General features: G+C 41.1%; 1 protein-coding gene across 3 annotated transcripts in view; it reads left to right on the plus strand.

Moving 5' to 3' along the window:
* The window catches only part of syt7a (synaptotagmin VIIa), a 130,393-nt gene that overhangs the window by 66,784 nt on the left and 37,450 nt on the right, over positions 1–26,159 (plus strand). The window contains exons 3-5 of one of the 3 annotated variants that reach the window (XM_046858769.1): positions 14,606–14,685; positions 16,147–16,281; positions 19,975–20,142. In XM_046858769.1, coding sequence (XP_046714725.1) covers positions 14,606–14,685; positions 16,147–16,281; positions 19,975–20,142 — 383 coding nt within the window. The remainder of the gene's footprint in view (positions 1–14,605; positions 14,686–16,146; positions 16,282–19,974; positions 20,143–26,159) is intronic. The other 2 variants (XM_046858770.1, XM_046858771.1) reach the window with 2 other exon arrangements.

A 26,159-nucleotide genomic window follows, 5' to 3' on the forward strand; every position in this document is an offset into this window, starting at 1 on the left:
ATCCTATACTAGAGTCTGAATCAATATTGAGACTCAGGTTCAAGATGCAGACCCTGAATCATGTGATGTCCCTGATCAGATCTGAAGACTAGTTTGTCACAGTAGATCTGAAGGATGCATACTTTCATGTATCCATCCTTCCATCTCGCAGGAAGTTTGCAGTTTACAGGTTTGCTAGTGTGTGGATGCGGCCCTGGTCCCTCTAAAACTTCAGGGTGTCCGCATTCTAAACTATATCGAAAATTGGTTTATCCTAGCGCAATTAGCAGTCTGGCATCGAGATGTCATTCTTGCTTACATTAAGGAATTGGAGTTACGGCTGAACACAAAAAAGTGTGCTTTCTCTAATGCAAAGAACCACTTACTTAGGCATAGTGTGGGATTCCATCCTTACGGCTGTCAAGAGGGTAAAAGAAGGCCAGTCATTCACTGTCAAGCAGTTCCAGAGACTGCTAGGGCAGATGGCAGCAGCGTCCAATGTGGTTCCACTTGGCCTCCTGCACATGAGACCCCTTTAGTGGTGGCTCATGACCCGAGGGTTCTCTCGGCAAGCCCTATGTGCCTTAGATGTGTGGAAAGCTCCTGGGCTTCTGTCTCAGGGCCCTGTGCTGATAGTTTCCAGGCATCAAGTAACCCTCATGATGAATGCTTTCCCCATTGGCTGAGGAGTGAGTCATAAGTGGTCGCTCTGCCCAAGGTCTTGCTCTGGGCCCAGGGCAAGCTGCTTTCCTTGAGGGCAGCGTATATCCCAGGGCCATCTAAATGAGATGCCCGCTTGAGGCTAAGGCTGAGGCCCAGGGAATGGTGACTCCACCCCCATGTGGTGGAGCAGATCTGGGAGAAATTTTACAGAGCTCAAGTGGACCTGTTTGTGAGTCATGAGACATCACACTGTCCCCTCTGGTTCTCTCTCACTCCCTCAGCCCCTCTAGGGCTGGATACCATGGCACAGATGTGGCCAATGCTTAGCCTGTACAACTTTCCTCTTGTCGTGCTGCTCCTGGGTTCCTTCTGGCAATTTGGGGTGGGGGCCTTTAGGCCCCCTCTGTGGCCCCCTCATTCCTGGAGTTTACTCGAGGCATGGCCAGTGCCTTTCTTTACCTTAGATCAGGGTATATTCCCTCAGTTCGGTACGTCTCCAGGTTACGTATGTAACCATGATTCCCTGAGGGAACGAGACGCTGCGTCTCCATACTACACTGCTGGCGTCCCTGCGGTGCTTCCTTCCCTTTTCAGAAGATAGCCCTGGCTTCACTCCATGTGCTTTTTATAGCTTCCTGGTCATGACGTCACCCCGCGGGTGTGTATATTATGTATGCACACCGGTGTGTAATATATATATTACATAATCTTTCATATTATTAAAAAAGTCAGTCACCCAGTACCTCTTCCCCCCTTAGTTGCTTGTGGAGACTTTAATACAGTATTTGCACTGGGGTTAGTTATGCCAGGCAAGTATTGCCACATTAATACAGTATGTTTTGTCTACACTAATGCTTTAATCCAAATTAAGCAGTGTGTAATTAATTGTTGCATAGCAATGGGTAAGTTCAAGATATCTGCAGATGCTGCTATTTTTTTTTATTTAATATCATTATTAACAGGTTGAGTATTAGTGCTAAATTTGTGCAGGTTTGACTTACACAAACTTCCCCAGCAAAGTGAGTAAACTTCATTTATAGAATATAAACAGACCAGTAAATTGGCTAGTGATTTGACAGAGTTACCTGCAATGGTTGATTTTATTCCACATTTAGCCGGTTGTCATGTGTTAACCTCTACAGTATCATGTCACAAAGTAGAAAAACCATTAGTATTCAATTGACAAATGAAAATTATGTAAATATTTTAAGATAAAGTAAAACCAAATATTAAGATCTGACTTTCAGTCTCAGAGAGGGGCAATATTTTTTTATTGAATTAAATAAAATTATTTATTCAAAAGCTTGTTCAAAAAAATTATTTGGTAACAGTCAATGACGATTAAAATATAGTGGAGTAAAAAGTACATATATTGAATCATAAATGTAGTTTAGATAAAGTTGATTTTCTAATATAATGAGTGTATTGCCATTAATATATAGATAATTATAATAGGAATAATATTCAATCAATGTCAAATCATCCGCAGGATCTAAAAAAGACCTCTATGAGTTAACTGAGAACAAGATCAGAAATATTGATCTTATTATACATCATGATCTTAATATACATCATGCTAGTGTCTGTGTATATACTCACTCCTGATAAAATTTCCCACTAGACAATTTGCTACCAATTCTGAAAATTCAGTAGTGACTTATCACCAACAAGACATTTGAAAGTTCTAAAAGTGTTTCCAGTTTTTTGCTCTATATCTTGTTTGCTTAGAAACCGATTCAAAATGATTCTCCAAATATACACCATAATTCATTTGCTTTACTGCAGCTTTTATTTAATTTTTCTACTACTAAGTATGTAGGAGTTTGTAGCAGCTTGTCTACCTCTTGTCAATATATCCAATGTGAATACTTTAATGCAATCTTCAATATGTATTCTATATGAATATTTATATATGTCGATTCCGTCTCTGTACACAACAAGATTAGCATATATTGTTTGGTAGAGGATATTAGCATTTAAATGAAACGTTGTGTGCATGTAGGGGAGGACCTGTGGCAGATGGATATAAACATGGCCAGCTCTAATGTCGAAGCAGTAACTATATATAGTTATTATACTGTATATAACTATTATCAGCTGACATTTTTGTGAATTGTGTGTGTTAGTGATTTTATTTTTCCTGGAGTGCACCTCATATTCCCTCTGGGTTTCTGTTAGTTTTTTTTGTTAGTTTCAGGCAGATATGTATGTGTATATTCTTGTAGTACAGAGCAACTGGTTTAAGAAAGTTAAGAGTAGGTAGGCAAAAAATATATATAATTTGATTGTTGAGGAAGAAAATAATTTTCAAAAAGCCTCATAAGCGAGTGGTTCAAGGAGATTTAGAATTGGATGCAACCCCCCATCCTTCTTCGGAACTACGAAGTAATGGATGAAGAAGCCGAACTTTCTGAGTATAGAAGGGACCATCTTCTATGGCCCCCTTCCTCAGGAGAATGCTTACTTCCTGTTACAGGTCCACAGCCTGCTCGGGACCCACCAGAGTGGGACAAACCTTGTTAAAATGGGGGTATGGGTGTCTCTGGCCTGTCCAGATCGGCTGGAACAGTGCCCTGCAGCCGTTGGAGCCACTTGAGAAGTGGCGGGTTTCTTCCATCCGCTACGACACCGGGTGGAGGTGGAGGGAGACAGCTGTTAGAGGTGGCTGTGCCCTGAAGCACATCCTGTGGCAGGGTTAACAGCCTGACCTCCTGGTGGCGCTAAAGGAGGGACGGTGTACACCACCCTCCTAAGGTTGAGGCTCTCTGGTTGTCAGGGCCTGCGCGCCTCAGCCCGCATGCTGAAGAGGACGACCCTTAGGTCCGCCACCTGCGGGCTGGGGCTGCGCCTGCCGAGCAGCCCCTTGAGAGCAATGAGGGAGATACAGCTGGAACGCCGCAGACTGCTTCTTGTCCTCCTGGAACTTGTCAACGACCACACCTATGGCGTCGCCAAACAAGCCAGGAGGAGCCATCAGGGCATTCAGCAGGAAAACCCTGTCCCTGTCGGGAATATCCGGTGAGCCGGGAGAAAGGGATGCGCCTGTCTCCATGACTTCTGTCTGATCCGCTTGTGAACCCCACAACATTCGGCACGCTTTGCCCTGGCAAGAGCGGGGCCTGAGCCACGAGGGAGAGCACTCTCCTCGAAGAGTGATCTCTGCGAGCGGAAAGATGCTCCTCTCCTAAAAAAAAAAAATGACACATCAGCGGTGTGTATCCCCCCTCGGAATGAAGCGGGGGCAAGAAAGAACACACAGTCGGAAATACTGCTTGCCTTTTAAGCTCATGTCTGCACAGATTCACACAAAGCACACACCTGAACAAACAGAAGCTAGCGTCGGCTCCACTGCATGTGCATTTTGTAGCTTCCTGGTCGTGAAGTTACCCTGCCGCTGATGTCGCGCTTTGCTGTTGGCCGGATTTCCGGGCATTGTCATGCTAGAACAGGTTTAGATATCCTAGTTAAGTGAATGGAAGATGTAACGTAATGTTACCACATCCAAAGACATCCTATACAGTTCTGTGCCTCTAACTTTGTGGGAACTGTTGGCTTGAAAATCCCTCCCCCTGGTAAAGGTGGTTATGTAATAAATTTGTTCTCCAATTTGGTGATTGATTGGAGGGAAAAAAAATAAAACATGAAAATATTTATCAGAAGGTTGATGAATATCCCTGTAAACATTTTTTTTCTTTCATTTATTGATTTTTTTGCTACGTCTGAATCTTTGCTACTTTACTAAATATTATAGTATAAACTACCTTAAGACATTCTACAGTCACTACATACTCTACCATATTGTGGACCATTTGTGAAAAGCATATAGAAGATAGATAGCAGATAAAAGAGGGAACTCAGTAGTTAAGACTTCTGATAGGAGGGTGATAAGTTCGAATCCCAGCACCACTAAGATGCCACTGCTGGGCCCCATGATTGAGGCCCTTAAACCTCAACTTAACATAACATAGTTCACTTTACATGATTATTTGTAAAGCAATTGCTTAGATCATTTAAAAGTGGCAGTGGAGGATTTTAGGGACTGTGTGTCTCCAAGGTGGGGACTGGATCAAGGTCAGTAGATTAAAGTTCCACACTAGAAAACACAACATGATTGAGATCCTCAGTTTGATCCCAGACTAAGCACTTTGGAAGTTTCAAGTCTGTTCCTTTAGACCACTGCCACTAACACAAAGCTCTTGAACGCAAAGTGCTTCAGAAGATGTAACAGCAGCATGACATGGTTCTCTGTCTTTTGTTATCTTCAGCTCTCAGCCCAGATGCATCTCAGCAGCTCTACCATGCATACATAAACAGCATGTCCTTCCGAGAGGAAAACTAGTGGAGGATAGAATAATGAGAAAATGGGTGTGGGGTCAAAGAACTGTGTCAATATTCGTAATTTGAGTTAAATGCAGTTCAGCAAATAAAATTAAAGTTGATGATGAAAATGCATGCATTATATTTGTTGTACTAACACGTAAATATTTACATACTGTACACTGGCAAATATAATGCCTAACAGGTGCCATGATGAAGAGAAGATAAGTGTGATTCACTTCACTGCTCATAATGGTATGCCTGATCAGTCTATGATTCAATTTAATACTGTTTGTGTATAGGCAATGTACTGTATGCATCTCTTTTTCTTTCTTTGTTTCTCTGTTCCTTTAGTTTCTTTGGCTGTATGTCTGTCTCCCTCACTGTCTCCTTGCCTCTTTTTCTATGTCTCCCAATATATATTTTGCTGCCTCTTTGTCTCTCATTATCCTATTCCCTTACATTTACATTTGCGGCATTTAGCAGACGCTCTTATCCAGAGCGATGTACAAAAGTGCTTTGAGTCTCTAGCAATGAATAAATCTACACTGGTACGCAAGATTACAAACTTAATATAAATATAACCCTTGCTGCCTCTCTGTCTCTTAGTCTTATGCCATCTAATTAAGTCTCTATCTGTCTCTCTTGCTGGCTGTGTCTCTACCCCTTATGCTGCCTCTTTGGCTCTTTTGCTTGTCCTCTCTATTTCTGTCTTTTAATTTTATTTGCTCTTTCTCTCTCTGTCTCAGTCTTGTTATTGCTCTGTCTTTCTTGTCATTTCGATTTCTCTCACCATCTCTCTGTCTTTCTCACTGTTTCTCACTGTCTCTTAGCCCCTCTCAGTCTCTTTTGCTGTCTCTCCTTCTTTCATTGTCTCCATGTCTCTCTCACTGTCTTTTTGTCTTGTATCTTTCCATATATTTCAGCCCAGTCTTCCAGCATTTTGTGATATAGTCACGAAATGTAATCTATTGATTCATGTTTATAGACAGAAATTTCCTATATTTTTTCGTGTCACTGAGGACGACTTTCTATGTAATGTATTTCAATAGGAAGTATTTTTGTTGCCTCTGCCAAAGTTTTTTTTTAGCACTGGATACCACAGTCGCTGTTTGGTTTTTTTTCTTGTTTGTTATTGATTTTTCAATCTTCAAACACAATTACTCAACATTTAAGCCTTGTTTTATTGCTTTATATTCGGTAAGCTACTCGCTATTATAAACTATCATCAGTGGTTCCTTTCAGTCAAAATGCAGTAAATATATTCTCCTGACTAATTAAGGAGAATTAAAAACACACACATTCATTACAGTATAACCCTAAACCTAACCTAACTGTATATTTTCTGCCTGATTCTCTGACAAAACTGGGACAAAGGCTTACCTTTGGCATTTCTGTCAGCATTACCCATGAACCTCTGCCTTCGTTGCTATAGAGACGAAGCCAGATAGAGGCAGTTGTGCTGAGTGATACGGAAAAAAAGAGGGAAATTCGTGTCCATGAACACGAATCAATAGCTGACTATATTACAAAAAGCCGTGAGACTGTGTTGTATATTTCTATCACTGCTTTCTTGTCACTGTTGCCATTAATAATAATATTAATAACTACTATTGCAATTTTATTCTATTCTATTCTATTTATCAGTGGATAGTGTTGTGGCTGAAGTTGTAAGTGCTTTTTAACTGTTAGTAATCATTCAATTCACCTTCATTAATGCTTTTCATGCATTTCATTTGTTTGTATTTCATTGGTTTGTGTGTGTGTAGGAGTGAGACAGAGACAGAGTGAGCAAGATAAAGGGCGAGACACAGATGTGTGGGCAATCAGGCTATGAGATAGAGAGGGGTGAAGGATGGAGGACACTCCATGAGTGAGAAAGTCAGAGGCAGACAGATAGATGGACACACAGGCTGAGTTTAAAAAAACAAAGGAGAAGGGCAAAATACTTTAAAGCTGACTCTGAAGAGAGATGAATAGGATTAGAAAGTGGGAGATGAGCGAGAGAGCACACCAGAGAGTAGATAAAGCGAAAAAAAGAGATGGAATAAATGAAGAGATTTATGCCTGACAGCAGTGTCCCCTTGAGAATTCGACTAAAAGTCATGTTTTTTTCATTGGGAGTAGAGAACCCTGTTGAAAGAGTAGACAGTTGTTTGGTTAGGTTTGTGTTTGTGTTTGTGTGTGTGTGTGTGTGTGTGTGTGTGTGTGTGTGTGTGTGTGTTCATGCATGTAGAGCTTATTATTTCATGAATTGCTCATATGAATTATCATTGCATCTTTCATTTTCTGTCATTTGCTCACACATACCTAAACCAGTAAGAAGATTCTTATTGGTTCTTCTTTGTTCCCATCTCTCTCTATCTCTATCTCTCTCATTCTCTCTCTCTCTTCTATGTAGTGCACCTACTCTACATTCCCTCCTCTCTTTTTTTTTATTTCCAGTCATGCTCTCTCTTCTCTCTCCCCTCCCTCTTTTTCTCTCTCTCTTTTTCCCTCTCCCCTATATCTCATCTTTCTAAAAATGTATTATGCTGTTGAATGATAGATGAGTTGCCCTTGATAGCTTGTTTTGGCCTGTCACAAAGCAACACTGCTCTCCATTCCAAGAACCCACAGTGTGTAAGTAGAGTGTGTGTATGTGTGTGTATATGTGTGTATATGTGTGTGTGTATGTGTGTGTGTGTGTGTGTGTGTGTGTGTAGAGAGTTTGTGATTAAGCCTCTTTATGCATACCTAATAGACAATATTTGATGTGAGTTTTATTATGAGGGCACATTATGTATTATATCAGGTATTACAAATTACAATGTCTAAGGCTAATAAAACAAGGTATAATCTGCATCTTCTTACAAATTTGACATATTTCTATCATTTTTTTCCATGCTGTATGTTTAATTATACACTGGTTATACTTGCTGGAATGCCAAAAAGCCCATACACTATTAATAAGTCTTATTATACCTGTGTGTTTGGACAAAATGTCTATATACAAGATGTCTATATTAACCAAGTAATATTTTTTTTGTGCTGTTGAACATGGTTTATGCCTCTGGCTTGAAATTACATATAACATCATGGCATTTACCCAAGCACAGTTGAACACAACTGGAGCAATAACAGAAACAGGTTTTTTTTTTTTGCTGTATTCCATTATGAGTTTAATGTAGTATGGGACCATTGTGTACTTTTTTTTTTTTTTTTTTTGGAGAGTCAAAGAGAATGAGCCAAGCAATACGAGAGCTTAATGAGTCTGATCTTTCTGGTATTCACCCAGGTATAATAATTGATGAACAGCCCGATGCTCTCAGCTGGAATTGCTCGCATGGACGAAGGACACGCAATATTTCTCTTTTTCAAACCCCATCGATGCTGCTCGTATCACTCCATTTAATATGGACAGAGCCTCCGTTTATGACCTTGCTCTAGTGGCTCTGCTCTAATAATCCTGAGGAGGCTTTTTCCTCACAGACTTTTTCTGCAAAAAAAAAATACCAGGGATTTGCAGTTTTGCAATCGTTACTGTAAGTGCTTATGTACTTTTTCAGCCTGTATCTAGTTGGTCTTCCTTTTTTCAACAAGGATTTAGTTCATCTTCATAAAAAGCAGCTTTGACAGCCGGAAGGCAGATCACAGATTTATTAGATTGCACTTGCTCTAACCCATTCTCATTTCTATTGTAACATCTCAACATGGCGAAACTCAGGGGTGCATATATGGCGCTTTTTGAACGTGTCTCTGGATTTAGGTTTATACAATAGTCAGAAATAAAGCTGTATCTACAGTATGTTGTATCTGGGGAAGGGGGAGTTCAGTGGTTAAGATTTTGGACATCTGATTAGATGGTTGTGAGTTCAAATAACTCACCACTTAGCTGCCGCTCCTGAGCCCTTGACCAATACATCAGCTGACCAGTTGTACAAATGAGATCATTGTAAGTTGCCTATTGTAAGTCTGCCAAAGGTTTACCTAAATGTAAACATTGTATCCGACACTGAAAATTCTTTCGGATTAAACCTTTGCACTCTTTTTTTAATATAGAAAGTACAAAATAAGAGTCTTGTGTGGGTATAACTGTTCGCACTGTACCGGTTATTCTGTGATACACAACGTGAAACAGAACCAAGAAAGGATTAAATTATATATTTAGTAACAGAATACATCATGCAGTTAGAGGAAAGAATTATCTCAGGACCCTGTTGTGTTTAGTTTCTTATATATTACTGTTGTGATATATATAACTGTCGCTCAATTTATTTATTCATATATGTGTGTGCTTTTTGTTTTAGTTCACGGTGCATGTGTGATGTCCTATTTAGCTGCATCTGACTCACCAGTGTTTGGCATTTCATGTCCTAACTGCCATTTCTGTCCACGTCCTCATGATTCGTCACTGCTTATTTATTTATTTATTTGTTTAAAAGGGTTTCTTAATGTAATATACATGCTGTTCTTACCGAGATGAATTCAAATGTCACTGTTGAACTGCTTTTCTGATTTTTAGCTATCAACCCCAAAGTCTGGTTAAGACTCTTATGGTTATGCATGTAAAGAGCTTTGTTGTGTTACTGTTGCATTACTCACAACTGGCCTGACCTTGCACACCAGGGGTTTTCAAACTTTTTTGGATTATGAATTATCTGTTACCCCCATGCCTCGATATAAGTTTATAGCATGTATGTGAAATTTTAGTGACAAAAAAGTGGTAGCTCAGTGGATAAGATGTTGGACTTCAGAAGTTTGTTGGTTCAGATCCCAGCACTACCAAGCTGCCACTGCTGGGGGCCTTAACCCTTAACTGTTTAGCTGTATAACTGGCATAACTGTAAGTCGCCCTGGATAAGGGCGTAAATGTAAATATAAAAAGGAACAACAAAACCAGGAATATTGCTTGTACTGATTTACTAGTCTATACTGAAAAGTGTTATAAGAAAAAAATCCACAGCAGGGTAGTGCCATACACTCTGCCGCGAAGTCCAAGAGCCTAGTTTATTCCTGATGCATGACTGCCATTGTACACACTCACACACTGTTCTTATCTTGTGTACATCAGAAGGATTAAATATGACATTCACATCTCAAGCATAATGTCAACTGATTAGTGATTTATTGCACACATTGACAAGCTCTCTCTTTTGGTAAACCTATTCACTGCCATCGTTAGGGATTTCATGAGCTGCATCTCATAAAAACAAATTCATTTGACCTAACGTTCATGTTATACTTTGGTAGTTTTGAAGGCTGCTAACTAGAATAGGAACTCTAGCTAGTTTTAGTACATGATTACAGTCTTGAATGGTGTTTAAGTATGCGATTTGGGACACAGTGCTAGCTTGTGTAGTGGAAGTAACAGTATGTGGAAATTGTTGCTGAATTCACACATTAGTGGTGTGTATCTACAAAATCTCTCTTGTTTACATTTAAAAGAAATGTATGGAACAAAATCAGAGTGAGTTTTTCTTAGAACCACATTTGTAAATGAAATGATCCCTATGTACTCTACGTGATTGCAGTAAATTACCTCTGTAAGCATGTGTTCTGACTTCTTCTGTCCTGTCTGCTCCATTTTCACCCTCACACACTGTTCTGCTCCTGTAAGTACATGCATGCAGGCGCAGTAAGTCCTGACTGACATACAAAGTAAAGTGACTCTATTAATAGACTTGAGTACTGTCGTTCCTCAACATGCATGCATACATACATACATAAATACCCATGCAAGCTGATTCACTGCTTGTGTCCTTGCTTTTGGAGATTCTTGCAGCATCGAAGCTCCACCAATCACAGAGCTCTATTTGTACAAGCATAACCGTAACCTGCCCCTTGCTGCGAAATGCTCTCGGCCACAGAGAAGCAAAAGCCAGCCAAGCCATTCATACACTCTGCTGTCCTCTAGCTCCGGAATGGCTCAGGGAACAGGACAGATAGTCCTACTGAGCCAGATTACCACAGTCCCAGAGGCCATGGGTGAGATCTCACACCGTCTGCTAATTACTAAGCAGTGTACATCATGCTGTGTACAGGACAGGATTTGTTGCATATTTGTCTGACTTTTTTTTTTAACAATGGTGATGAACACCGACCAGGCATAACATTATGACCACCTGCCTAATATTGTGTTGGTCCTCCTTTTGCTGCCAAAACAGTCCTGACCCGTCGAGCATTAACAGCATTAGCTTCTTCAGCAATGTGAATTACAGTAGCTTTTTAGAGGGACAGCGCAGGTAGGACATTTTGGGGACAAGGTGAATAAGGCTAATTGAGATGGTTTGGACATGTGCAGAGAAGAGACATGGGGTATATCAGTAGGAGAATGCTGAGAATGGAGCCGCCAGGAAGCTGAAGGCCAAAAACGAGGTTAATGGATGTGTTGAAGGAGGACATGCAGTTAGTTGGTTTGAAAGAGGCAGATGTAGAGGACAGAGTAGTGTTTAGACTGATGATCCGCTGTGGCGACCCCTAATGGTCGCACCTGAAAGAAGAAGAAGAAGAAGAAGAAGAATTACAGTAGCTTGTCTGTTGAATTGGACCACACTGGCCAGCCTTTGCTTCTCACATGCATCAATGAAACTTGGCCGCCCATGACCCTTTCGCCATGGCCATCACAGTCGTCTAGCCATCACAAATTGGCTCTTGTCAAATTCTCTTTAATCCTTACGCTTGTCCATTTTTCCTGCTTCTAACACATCACATTAAGGACAATGTTCATTTGCTGCCTAATTTATCCCTTCCACTAACATGTGCCACGATGATGAGATAATCAGTGTTATTCACCAGTTATAACATTGTAATGTCATGATGTTATGCCTGATCAGTGTATTGTTCCCATGGTGATCACATATATTCACATACATATATAAAGATAATTTAATATTATTGTTACCCTATTATGTTAGCAGAAATGCATTAGACTTTGCAGATACAGAGGTTCGACGAAGAAACTGAAAAACTGGCCAATATGATTGGCAGTGGTGGCCAGGTGGCAGTTATTCCAGAAGTTAGAGTTGTACATTAAATACTGCAATCCACAGAACATAATGGGAGATATATCAGAGGTTAACAGATATATATTGTTGGTGCATTTGTGACCAGGGCAGCAAGTCTTTGTGGTGTCTCGAGAGCCGCGATGTCCTGCGTAATGTCAGCATTCCACCACAAAGGACAAACCACATCTGTCGATGTAAATGGATGCTATCTGAATGTCTGGGTAATACCCTGGATTGTATCTAAAGAAAAACAGTTACCCAACTTATTGCAGAATTAAATACACTTTGACAGAATTTTGCAGGGTTCAACAGGGTCAGTATTCGTGGTTGGGCTGCTATTAGCAAACCTTTGTTCGCTTGTGCAAATGCCATTTGTCTGTTTTAATAGGGCCATGGGCAGAAATCTTATTGTGCCCCATATGAAGAGCATTGTTCTCTAATGATTTCAGGGACAGTTACGGTGTTAAAAAAAACCTCTAAAAAACCTAATGACTGTTGTTTGCAGAGAGTGAAGCAAAGCTGTGTTTTAGGCTGCAATATTATGAAATTCCATAGCTCGCATATACTAATGCTAGATGGGCACAGGTAGTACAGCTACTGCCAGGAACTTGCGAACCATACTGGATGACCATATGGAGGATGCTATGGTTCAAACATTGTACCCCGAAGGATTATCAGGAAGATAATGCACCAATATGCACAGCAGACTTGTGACAGCATGGTCTGATGAACATTAAAATGGAGTTGAACATCTTCCATGGCCTTGAATATTGGTGGAGCCAGGAAAAGGTTTACTTTACCAGCGTTATGTAGTAGCCTGGCCACTTAAAACTGTCATTCCCAAGATAAACTAATGTTGAATTGGCCACAAAAGGATCCCCTACACCATACAAATATAGTATTGTGGTCTAAAATCAGGTGTTTTAGTTTCATTGTCCAACCTGTCCAAACATCTGAACTTGCTTGCCTTTGGTGTTTCACTTCACATAATCGTTTCATATGCTGGGTTTTTTATGCACTTGTACTCAAATTAACGTTCTTGGTGACCCCATTGTGCTCTGCTGTTTCTAGCCCATCCACCTCAAATTGTAATTTATTCTGAGATGCATTTCTGATCACCACACTTGTAACGAGTGAATATTTGAGTTAGTAGATTTTTTCTAATCTTGGCTATTCTTCTCAGACCGTTCTTTTCAACAAGATGAGCAATTGTGTGTGTGTTTACTCTTAAGATTATTACTGTATTTCTAAACCCAACAACCATGCCACTGTTAAATCCATTGATAGTGCAATGTTTTGATTCTGTTCCTATCTTTGATGTGAACATTAACTGAAGCCGTCTGCCCACCTTCGGGTTTTGCCATGCTGCTACCTGATTTACTGATAATTAATGAGCAGGTGGCTGTTAATGGAAAAAGATTGATTAACTGACTTCAGACCAGGAAGTGATCATGCACATGCATTACAATATACACTATATTGACAAAAGTTTTTGGACACCCAGTCATAAGCATGGTATGTGCTTTTTGAGCATTGCATTCCCCATTAGGCCAAAGTTTATAATTCCCTTCACTCTTCTGGAAAGATATTTCAGTAGATTTTGGAGTGTGCTTGTGGAGATTTGTGCTCATTTAGCCACAAGGGTGTTAGTAAAGTCAGGTACTAATGTAGGTGAGGTAAGGACACCTGGGCGCTGTCAGCGGCCAAATTCATCCTAAAGGTGTTCAGTAGGGTTGAGGTAAAATCTCTATAAAAGGAGACCTTTCACTCTGACCCATACAGAGCATATCTTTATTAAGTTTGCTTTGTGCACAGGGGCATTGTCATGCTGGAACAGGTTCGGGTCTCCTAGTTCAAGTGAAGGGAAAACTTAATGCTTCTGGATCCAAAGACACCCTATACAATCGTGTGCCTTCAGCTTTCTGATAACAGTTTGGGAAACTGGCTGGAAAAATCTGGTGTACAAACACTTTTGTTCACTTAAAACTTTATAACATAACAAACAAGAACATCGTCAGGCAATATTTTTTTCTATGCGAGTATACACACAAAAACAGCAGCTTCCAACTCACCAGCAGCAAGTACAAAGAGTCAGGACGAAACTTTCAGCAGGAGGCACACAGCCATCGTTAGTACTACAGCGAAAGCAACTGTAAACATGATGTGTGAAATCTTCTAGCATGTGCTTGCTGTTTTAATTGGTCTATGCTCAGTGCTGGGTATCTGAGAAGTCGCACGTCTCAAATGTATATCTATAAAACATGGGGACACAGAAAGTGCGAGATGTAAGAAGGTTTTTTTAGGATGCTGAAATGAGGTGAAGTGTGTTGTTTTTTTTTTTTTTTTTTTTTCTTTTTTCTTTTTTGCCAAAGGCACGGCACAGTGACACACCAGTGAGGTGTTAGAATAAAATAGGATATTTACAGTAATTACAACTGAGGATGTAGTGTGATGTTGGCTATCAGACTAGAGCTGGGGGAGGGAGATGCAGACAGGGTGCAGGAGGAGCACAGTAAAGATTTTAATGGCTTATATGCAGACCTTGTAAATGCACTCCAGAGTTTTGTTTCATGGATTAATTAGGAGATTTTATCTCGTTATTATCTCATACTGAGATCCTCACTCTGTCTCTTGCTCTCTCTATCTCTCTCTGTGTCTAGGGAAAGAGAAATAAACCAGGGGTCGAGGCTGTGAGCACTCCAGACTCCGCACGAGGCAGAGGAGAGAAGAAAGCCATCAAGTAGGTGGAGAGTATCTCACACAATTAACCTCCTTTTCTTTCTTTCATTCCATTCCTAGCTCTCTTTCTCTCTCCATCTCGCTCTCTATCTCTAACACTAGATCACACGACTTGGTAAGTCTGATGCCAAGGTGGCTAATGAGCTCTGCTGATAGTCATATGACTAGCACCATGAAATGTTCCTAATTCCTGTTCTTTATTCCCTTCCAACTGTGAATGACTTTTTTTTTTCCAATATACACGATCCCCTTTTTTGTGTTACATTAAAATGTTGCATTTCATCTGCTGCAAGCCGATTTTATGATATGATTTGCTTAGATTGAAAAAATGTTTCAGCATTCTCTTTATTCTGAAAATTCTTTTCCATTATGCCTAATTCCGGCTTCCTTGACTGATAGCATCTCCAATGCTTAAGTGTGTGTGGGAGCGGCAGACGCAGTAAATTTATCTCTTTTAAATAGACGGTTTTGCTTTTGTGTGTGTGTGTGTGTGTATGCGTGTGAAAGAGGTGCTTGGCAGACATAAGTGCTGGCTATAAGTGAGAGTTAAGTGGGGTGGATGCATCGTGTTGTTGCACAGCTGTTGTTATCGGTGCAGGCTGGTGAAGTCAATCGCTGCTTCCCTTTTTTTTTCCATGTTCCTAGGGAGCTCGTATGAACTCTCACTTGTGACTCAAAATGCAGTTCACTCGCCTCTTTAATGCAGCTGTGCTCTTAGAATAATAATTATAATCATGCTAATAATAATAAGAGCACATCCAGCTTTATCTGTTTGCAGGTGGGGCTGGTGTTCAAATGTCTTTTTTTCCCCCTTGATCCTAGTGCATTTCATGAGGTTATGTTTGAAAGCAGTTATACTTAATTGGTTTATTTTGTTTGCTCTTGTTGGTGGAGACTTGTACTCTTTGTGAGCTGTTTTACTCTCCTCATATTTTTTACTTCATGTGCAGTGCAGCTATGACCATGCAGACTGTGAATCTCCATGAGAGTCATTTGTAACAATTGTTCGTTCTTTGTTTTTTTTTCTTTACTAACACTCTTTTCCCTCCTAAGCAGAGTAGAATGTGTAGATTTTTTTGATGTTGTATTATTATCGTGTGTGTGTGTACGATCTGTAGTAATGATCTGTAATTATATAATGCATTTTTTTCTCTTACTTTTCCTTCGATTTCTTTGACTGCATCCAAATTCCAGAATCTGTAAATGAATGTTTCCTTTTTCTGTCTCATACATGACTGTTCTGTTTTGCTTTAAGAACATTTTGTGTTTCCCCCAGCCACTCTGTTATCGACTTCAGATTTGCACGTCTTTAAATGCTCTCTTTTGTTGAAAACATGATTCGGTGGTTGTATTAGAGCCCTGGCTGCAGTACAGCTAATTGATGGACGGATGGTTTAGATGGATGACCGATGAATGGATATGCTGTGTCTCATGGATGTGTGTGTCTCTTTCTGGCCTTTAGTGATCTAGACAGAGACTTTTGGAATAACAATGACAGCAATTCAGAGCAGCAGCGGTGGAGCTCCTACCCGCCCAAGGAGTTTGTACTAAACATTTCTCCCTATGCCCCTTACGGAGACCCTCGCCTCACGCTCAAGTGAGTCTCTGTCCAGGCTGGTAAGAGACCCAACCCTTACCCAACAGACCCCACCCTAACTATCCCAACCTTTTATAACCCCTGCCAACCAGGCAAGGCTGTAGAGTGCAGATAAGGAGGCAGACTTAGACAAAACAACGAATAGGAAAATATATATTTATATTTATATATACAGTGCACGTTACATGTTCATGCTCAATGCTGAGGAAATGCAAAAACAGATTTCCAAAAGGCTATGACCCCTTTTACAGCTGGCAATCTGTATTCGTAGTGTGTATGTTTTCTTTCGGATGAGCTGTAAATGCCCATAGAGAATGTCATGGAGCAGCCTGAGCGCCTCGTGCTGTGTTTAGATTTCAGTTTGGTGTAAATGCAGTCCAGCCAAACGAAGTACTTTTACTGACGAAGAGGTCTCACCTGAGGAACTGACGATGTTCATGTGGCCTTGGTGAGTACTTGTTTGCATAACGCCACGGAAAAAAAAAGAAAAAAAAAAGGTGAAATCCGCTCGCACCGATGTGCATGCATTTAAAAAACAACATGTAAATGCATCTAATGTGACCCAGATAGCACACACACACATCCGGCCGACATCGCAAAATACGTTTCGAAGCAGCTTGTTTGCTAATTGGGAAGACTTTGGGACTATGCTACTTTGGTTCCCTGTCAATGTGTATGCTTTATCTTTTCCTTTTCATACTTTTAGAGGAATTTCATATCCTTTCCTTTTTTTTTTTTTGCAGTCAGTCATGTGCTCCACAGCGGCATGACGCTCCAAAAATAGGTTATGTCGATTAATCACTAGAGGAATGTTGTGTGAAGGGAGCTGAATCTGCTTATTACATGGTGATGATTTATTTCATCTGCTCGCTCTCTTCACGAAAGGGGTGCTGTCTTACAACACTTATCAGGATTAAATAGCACATTATAGTCAAGGGTGAATGGAAAAAAAATGCTCTTTATTTTTTTCAATTAGCAAACAGAGTTCTCACATTTTCACTGGCGTGTGCTATCTGAGGGTTCGCGTCTTGTCTGGGAAATTGCCTGCGTATACATTTTGCATCTTTGCCACATGTAAACGGGGCCAACATTTTGGAAAAAAAAGAGACATTTTTGCTTTATTAGAATTCCATTTGGATCGGACGTCTGTAGTCAGCGCGAAGTTTGTAATGCACGGCGTGTAAAGAGCGAATGAACACTTAGCTGCATTCTGCATGATGGGCGGAAATCCAGCCCTGAACTCTGATCATCATGCTTGTTCCTGGCCTCGCACCCATTCTAACTTTTTTTTACTTAACGTCACGCCGTTCAGTCTCCTCTCCATCCGCCGTCATAAAACACGGCTCTGTAATTCAGTGCGCCCGGGTGCCCTCGTGAAGCCTGCAGGTTAGTGATGCATCATAATAATTTGCTCAGACGATGACAGGAGAGGAGCTGTGTGGAACTGCCCCTTGCTCCCTACAGCCCTGCCATGCTTCCCTGGCCCGTAAACTCTAGCCTCCGCCCCTCTCCTCGCCCCCATGGGGTGTTACCATGGAGACGGACAACCCTCTGATGTATGAGTTTAGATTGTCAAAGCTACTAGCACGCTGTCTGTTTATTTTTTTCTGTTATGTTTTCCGTTCCCTTCCCTTTCCTTTCCTTCCCTCGATATATCCTGCTGAGGGTTGACCGTTGCCGTGAAGTTGTGATGTGGTAATGGTGTGTCACAGCTCCTCCTCTCCTGCTCTGGCTCTGCCATGGCCACTTTCCTGGCCTCGTTCCCTCACCTTTGTCTTGTTCGGGGTGTGTGCAGTGTGTGTAAGGGTGAGAGAGTGTGTGTCTATAAATACTTGTGGTCTCGCTTGTGTTTAGTTAGCAACTGTTCCTATTTGCCATTTTCTTGTTTACCCCTTCGTACTCTGTGTTTTGTGGTTTTGACCTAGCTAGCTAGTTCCTGGTTCCTGGTCAATCAAAATGTGTCGCTTATAAGTGCAGTCCTTGTTCACTCCCACCTTTCACCTCCACTCCAGCTTGTGGATGAGGTGAACCAGGACCCGCTTAATTCAGTCCAGTTTCTATTCAGTTCCTAAACAGCTGGCTATGCCAGCGGGAGCTTTTAGCTGCACTGGCATTACAGAGCACACTTCTATAGCACCTGCCTGTCAAAAGCTACTCAGTGGCTTTTTAGATCTAACAAGCAAGCAAGGTTTTCAGATGGAGAGAGAGCTGTCAGGAACGAAAATAAAGGAACCATGATTGATGTGGGAGCAATCCTGTCTTTTCAGCTTAACGTGCCCTTTTATTAATTGGACTGTTACAGTACATAAGTGGTCTTTCTTAGAAGGCCCCGGAGAATCTGGAGCTGGTTGGATTAAAAAGGTGTGGAGAGAATCTGGACAATGGTGTGAGAGCTGCAGATTCGAGCAAAATGTGATTCATTTTGCCAGGCAAATTGCTGCACTCTTAGTACAGGCAAAATATTTTAAAGATCCCTCAAAATGGCGTTGACATGATATCATTTATTGGCAGGTTTATACAGCTCTTTATTTATCATTCATTATAGTTTCTGATGCACACTTAGGCCTACATAATGCTCTTAAGATCACCCTGGTGACTGGTGGTGTTTTTTTTTTCACTTAACACGCGAAGACAAGTGAAAGTGAAACAATTGCTTTGAGCTGATTTTGCTCTGCTCTGCAGCTGCCACTCTCGTTTGTTGTTCATAACCTCGTATTTGTAATTGCTATTATAGTGCTGCTGCTGTTTTGTGGCGAGATGTTGAGTCGTTTCCGTGCTGTTTATGACATCGGTACCCATTATGGTGCCTAACAATCGATGTATGACTAATAACCGATTGCAGATGTTCACCTTAAAGCATGTGTAATGAAATATGTTTCTATTAGGATTTTATTCAGATGCGCTCTGACACAAAGATTGATGTGGTGTTCAAACGGAACACCAAACACCAGGGGGTGCTGTAGTGCTAGGATTTCCATCATCCCAGTTGTCATGTATGCGATTCCTGTAACATTCGCAGAAGCCGAGTACACACCACAATGGTGCATTAGTGAGAGCATCACATGCATCACACGGCAGCATTGGATTTTAGAGCCGATGACATCAGACTCAGTAATGCCCTCTAGTGACGGTAGCCTGTGCTTTCTGACAATTTCACTGATAGCCTTGACTCCTAGCAGATTCTCGCTCTTGCCAGCCCAAGCTTTATAACCAGAGCAGCCTGAGGTGGTATTCATTTCCCTGTTCGTTATGCTGACACATTTCCGTAACAAAGAGCTCTCAAAAGAGAGCTTGAACCCAGAGAAATAAGGTTCTCCAATGGACAGCAAGAAAAAATATAAATCCAGAGATAATTAACTTCAAGCCCATAGTGCTGTAAGCAAAGTGCTGCCAGGCTTTCAGAACACACTGCATGGACAGGAGGTATAATCAGTGCTGGATATAAAAAAAAAAAAAAAAAAACCTTTTCATCCTACTCGACACCTACCGCATGCACTGTTTCCCATCACCACCTGTTTGCACATATGAACTCTCAACCACTGAGTAGATGGTAGATAATTTTTTCACCTTTAAGCATCTTTTTTTAATGCAACCGTTATATCACCGTTACATTCTCTGTTTTACTGTTCTTTCACTATGTCTCTGTGATCTTTCTCACCATTTCCTCTTCCACCCTACAAACATCATCCCCAGTGGCTCAGTCTCTGGGGGGCAGAAGGGGTCTCTTGGTGGTCGTGGGGGGGATGGCGGGGGCCCCTCACGTAGCGACAGCGTGAAGAGTATGATGATGGGAGCCAATAAAGCCAGCAGGTGGCAGATGGCGCACGGACGCACACAGTCCGAGGACCTGAAGAACGGCAAGTGAGTCGAAAAGAAAGAAAGAGATTGAAGCTGGTGGATGGGAGGATGGGGGGAGGTTGGGATGGGGTAGAGAAGGAGTGCAGAATAAATGGGATTCGGGAGAGTATAGTTTAACAGAGGGAGGTTAAGGGGTGAGGATGAAAAATGGTGAGTACAAAGATAGACTTTGTAGCTTTCATTTAATCACGGGGGAAAAAAGAGAAAAGAAACAGTGAAGAAAGAGTGCCAAAGGGCATGGAGGGGTGGACCGAACCAGGTAGCTCAGAGCCACATACACTGTTGATTAGTTCGGGGTGTGTGTGTGTGTGTGTGTGTGTGTGTGAGTGAAAGCGAGACAGAGAGAAAGAGAAAAAAAAATTGAGTGTGTATTTGGAACGGGTTTTATGGGGAACATGCCTGTGTGTGGGTCCGTGTTAAATGGACGATTCGGGCTGCGGCGCACTAATAATAGAAGACGCATTACCACAATGACTCACTTCACCACACACACACACACACACACACACACACACACACACACACACACACACACACACACACACACACAGTAATATATACTAGAAGCTCAATATCAGGCAGTAATGTAACAAAACACTGTGATTACAACTATTCTAAATCCCATCCCCACCTGCCAACAACCTCAGCTCTTATAATGGCCTAATTATTATATTATCCTTGTTTCAGAGGAGCACAATTTAGCCTTTCTGCTCTTTCACCTGACTGCCATTAGTCGTCTAAAGCGGAGCTCTTGACTGGTTTGCTGTTTGCTTGTCTTGCTTTAACAACTTTTTAAACAGTTCCACAAACGCATATAAAAAAATATTAACGCATTCATTTTGACAGCCCTAATATATATATATATATATATATATATATATATATATATATATATATATATATATATATACTGGTTTACTCCAGGTTTTTCCAGGTTTCCACCTTTCAAAATGCTGTTAGGTGAATTAAAGTCTCCAAAGTTGCCCTTGTGTGCGAACATATGTACAGTATGAACTGCAACCCCAATCTGGGTGTATACCCATCTTACAACCAACATTTCCCATGATAGTCTCAGGTTTCACTGAGACTAACCCGGACAAAGTGCAAATACAGATGATCCCAGAGTTACGATGGTTTTGACATAGGATTTTGATTGCAAGATGACAAAAAACGAAAAAACGAAACAAAATTGTAAAAATATTTTACGTTTTGAGATTTTTTTTTCCTGGAATTTAAAACAACTGTAAAATTATATGTGTACCCTTCTTATTCTTCTTTCGGCTGCTCCGGTTATGGGTCGTGACAGCGGATCGTAGCATAGCAATCTGTAATTTCTAATCCTAAGCCACCTCCAGCTCCGCCTTCTGTCTTTTAGCCAGCGCCACTTTCAACAAACCATACAACATCGCAGGTCTCACCACAGTCCTTAACTTTCCTTTTCACTCTCGCAGATACTTTTCTATCACAAATCACTCCTACCACTCTTCTCCACCCACTCCACCCTGCCTGCACTCTTTTCTTCACTTCTCTAACACACTCTCCATTACTTTGCACTGTTGACTCCAGGTACCTGAACTCCTCCCCCTCCACCACCTCTTCTCCCTGCAACCGCACCACTCCACTGCCCTCCGACTCATTCACACACATGTACTCTGTCCTACTGCTACTGACTTTTATTCCCCTTCTTTCCAGGCTCTGCTTAACCTGCTCCCTACTCTCACCACAAATCACAATTTCATCCACAAACATCATAGTCCATTGAGACTTTTGTCCGACCTCGTCCATCAACCTGTCTATCACCACTGCGAACAGGAAAGGGCTCAGAGCCGATCCTTGATGCAGTCCCACCTCCACCTTAAACCAGTCTGTCGTTCCTAGTGCACACTGAACCACCCTCACATGCTTCTCTAACGCACCTGACCTCCTCATGCTTTCTCTAAATCCAAAAACACACTCCTTCTGACATTCTCTATACTTCTCCATCCAGGTTCTCAAAGCAAATAATGCGCCTGTAGTGCTCTTTCTCGGCATGAAACCATACTGTTGCTCACAGATGGTCACCTCTTCTCTCAGCCTGGCTTCCAATACTCTTTCCCATAACTTTATTCCCCTGTAGTTACCGCAGGTCTACACATCTCCCTTATTCTTAAAAACTGGTACCAGCACACTCTTTCTCTATTCCTCAGGCATACTGTCACCTTTCAGAATCTTGTTGAACAATCTGGTTAAAAACACCACTGCCATCTCTCCTAAACATATAAACGCTTTTTTATTCTTTTAATAGCTGCTCTCACTTCCTCCTTACTAATCCTATCCACTTCCTGCTTCACTATCTCCACATCATCCAACTTTTTCCCTCTCTAATTTTCATCATTCATCAGCTTCTCAAAGTACTCCCTCCATCTTCTCAACACACTCTCCTCACTAGTCAACAAATCTGCATTCTTTATTGCTCTAACTTGCAGAACATCCTTCCGAGCTCAGTCCCCCTGCCTGGCCAATTGTTACAAATCAGTACAAATCTTTTTCTCCTTCCATAGTTCCTCATCCAACTTCTCATACAGCTCCTCATATGCCTTTTCCTTAGCTTTTGCCACATCCCTCTTCCTCTGCAGCTGTATCTCTATTTACTCCTGCCTACTTTTCTTATCTCTCTGCCATTTCCATTCTTTTTGCAAAATTTAACACTATCAGCCTTTCCACATTCCTCTCCAAAAGGCCATACATACCCATACTCATCACCTCTGTTCCCTTCACCAACATGGCCATTGAAATCTGCTCACCTCTGTTCCCTTCACCAACATGGCCATTGAAATCTGCCCCAATCACCAATCGTTATTTCCTAGGTACACTGTCTACCACTTTATCTAACTCACTCCAGAATTTTCAGAGCATAGGCACTGATGACATTTATCATCACCCCTTAAACTTACAGCTTCACGTTCATCACCCTATTGGAAACTCTCTTCACTTCCACTACACTCTTACCTTCACCCCAACAACATTTCTCTTTCCATCCACACCATGGTAGAACAGTTTAAATCCACCCCCAATGTTCCTGGTCTTACTCTCTTTCCACTTGGTCTCCTGGACACAAAACATGTCTACCGTTCTCTGATCCATCATATCAGCTAACTCTCTCCCTTAACCAGTCATAGTACCAACATTTGAAGTGCCTACCCCAACCTCCACTCTTCTACACTTATCCTTTTCCTGCTGTCTCTGTAGACATCGTCCCCCCTTCATTCTCCTCCATTGGCCAACAGTAGCCGAATTTCCACTGGTAGCCTGTTGGCTAACAATACTGTACCTGTGGCAGTCATTCAAAACCCGGGCCTCGGTTTGTTATCCGCATATTTAATTTGCCACGGTTTATGTTGGATGCCCTTCCTAATGCAACCCTCCCCATTTATCTGGCTTGGGACCAGCACTAAGAGTGCACAGGCTTGTGCAACCCCAATGGCTGGTTTAATTAGGTGTATAACCTAAACTTCAAATATCACTGTTTTGACATTTTATTATAAAAATATAAAAAATGTTTATTAGAAGTTTCTAATAACCCTTTAATAAACAACAATGCACACATGCACACACACACACACACACACACACACACACACACACACACACACACACACACACACCTTAATAAAGCTCTAAATAGATGCTTGTCAAACGTTTATTCACAGTTTGTTTTACATTGCGACTTGCAAAATTAGACTATCTCTTGAGCAAACATCTGCTGAGAAAATGAGTATTGATTGCATAATTAGCAGCAATAATGCATCTTTATTAACTCAAAACACAAAACAATTGAGCAAGAATGAATGAAAAATGAGTTAATGATGTAAGGACTAACAACTAAAAGTTAAAAAAAGCCAACAATATTATTAAATTCATATATATATATATATATATATATATATATATATATATATATATATATATATATATATATATATATATATATATATATATATAGATATATATTATACCAATTTTTATATACAATTTTATACTATATATTAGTGCTCTATTGGAATTATGTAATCTTATAATAGTAACCATTAGATATAATTGACTATAGATGTTTTCACTATATTCAAGATATTTTTGCTGGATATATATATTTTTTTGCAATTGATAATCAGCATTAGTAATTTTCTTAAGACATTTATAATGTTCCGTAATATATGTTTTTGTTTCCAATAGGGTATATATATATATATATATATATATATATATATATATATATATATATATATATATATATATATATATATATATATATTTTTTTTTATTAAAGGGCAATAATCACATGTATATTGCATATGCAGTAGATTGAGACAAGGCGATAGAATTTGCTGTGGGTGAGGAGGAAATCGGAAAATTATTTGAAACTTGTAGAATGCAGTGATGATGATTAAATGTTGGGTTTGTATTGTTGAGAAGTGTCATGAACAGCAGCAGTAGTGGAGACAGTGAGAGAGTGTGTGTGTGTATGAGAAAGAGAGAGAGAGAGAGAGAGAGAGAGAGAGAGAGAGAGAATTTCTGTCTTGGTTATGTTTAGACTTGCAATGGATGACGTCTGAGCTGTAGATGTCACACACCAGGTGCTTAATTTAAGTTCGTTTCTCACCCCATCTCGCACCTCCTCTCTTCTGGCACCCAGCTCTCTCCTTCATGCCTTCTCTCCATAGCACTTTCCTCTGGTCTCACTGTACGTGCACACTTCTCCCCTCCTCTGTTCACTCTTTCTCTCTTTTCTTTTATCCTTTCCCCTCTCTCCACCCTCTTCACTCTGTAATTGGATTCTATTTCCAGGCAGCTATATGTGTCTGTCTCTTGTGTTTGTGTCTCACACCCCATTTTTCTTTTTTCTCTCACTCTCTCTCTCTCTCTCTCTGTCTCTTTGACGCTTTGTGTGTGTGTGTCTCTCTCTCTCTCTTTCTCTTTTTCTCTCTCTCTCTCAAAAATTCTTTCTCTTTTTTTATGTCTGTCTGTCTTTTTTCTTCCCACTCTCTCAACAGTTCTTGTATTGCAAACCATTGTGTCACTACTTGCAAGTAATTTCTGACAGGCCAGTGGTCTACTGTTATAGAATGTTTATGTAAAAAGAAAAACAAACATTGTTTATTATCTGCTGGATAAAGCTGGACCCTCAGCTGTCCAGCAGTTTAGTGTGCTGCAGACTGTTCGGCCCCTAACAGTGCCGGTGGTTGTTGCTTGTCAGCTTTTAGGTGCTCGTCTAAAGTTTGTGATTGTGCTCCAATAAGTTTGACACAGTTTCTGAAAGCCTGCTGATGAAGAACAGACTGAAAATAAGGCTAATAAGAGACAGAGTTAGTGACAGGGGGAGGTGAGTAAGAAAGAGTGACGTTTCTACAAAAGAGAGATAAGAAAGACGATTGGTCGGTGTATGGTTTTTGAGGACTGCAGTTGTATATAAGAATGGGTCAGATGAAAGAGTAAGTGACTGAGTGCGGTTAAGCGATAGAACAAAGACAGCAGGAGATGTCTGGATTTATTGTGTAGAGACTGAAAGGGTGAGAGAAGAAAAAATATGGGCGTTCCTCATCAAGCCAAAAAGCAGTCACCTGGAAGAACCGGCAGTGGTCGCTTGGTGCCACACACGCCTCGGCATGCTTGCTCAGGCCAGATGCGACATACTCCACGTGCCATTCAGCCTTGGATACCGCGAAAGCAGGCTGTACACACTTTGCAGGGACATACACACAGTCATGCACACTTGCACTCGCACCGCTCACTGTCTGCTCCAGGTGGTCCGAATCGGCCTGGGAACGGACACACACACATGCACAGTTACACACACCTGTCAGCTCATGCTGACCAAGGTGGCTGTAACCTCTTCTGCTACCTGTGTTACGGTGCCTACTGCCTTGGCCTGATGGTCCTTTCATTCTGCCTTCTTCTCCTCCTCTCTCCTCCCTCTCCTCGCTCTCACTCACACCCTGCATCTCCTCAAACTCCCTCTTCCTCCTCTCAACCTGACGAGTTAA

The sequence above is a fragment of the Silurus meridionalis genome, chromosome 10 (assembly GCF_014805685.1).
Source record: "Silurus meridionalis isolate SWU-2019-XX chromosome 10, ASM1480568v1, whole genome shotgun sequence".
NCBI classification, from domain to species: Eukaryota; Metazoa; Chordata; class Actinopteri; order Siluriformes; family Siluridae; genus Silurus; species Silurus meridionalis.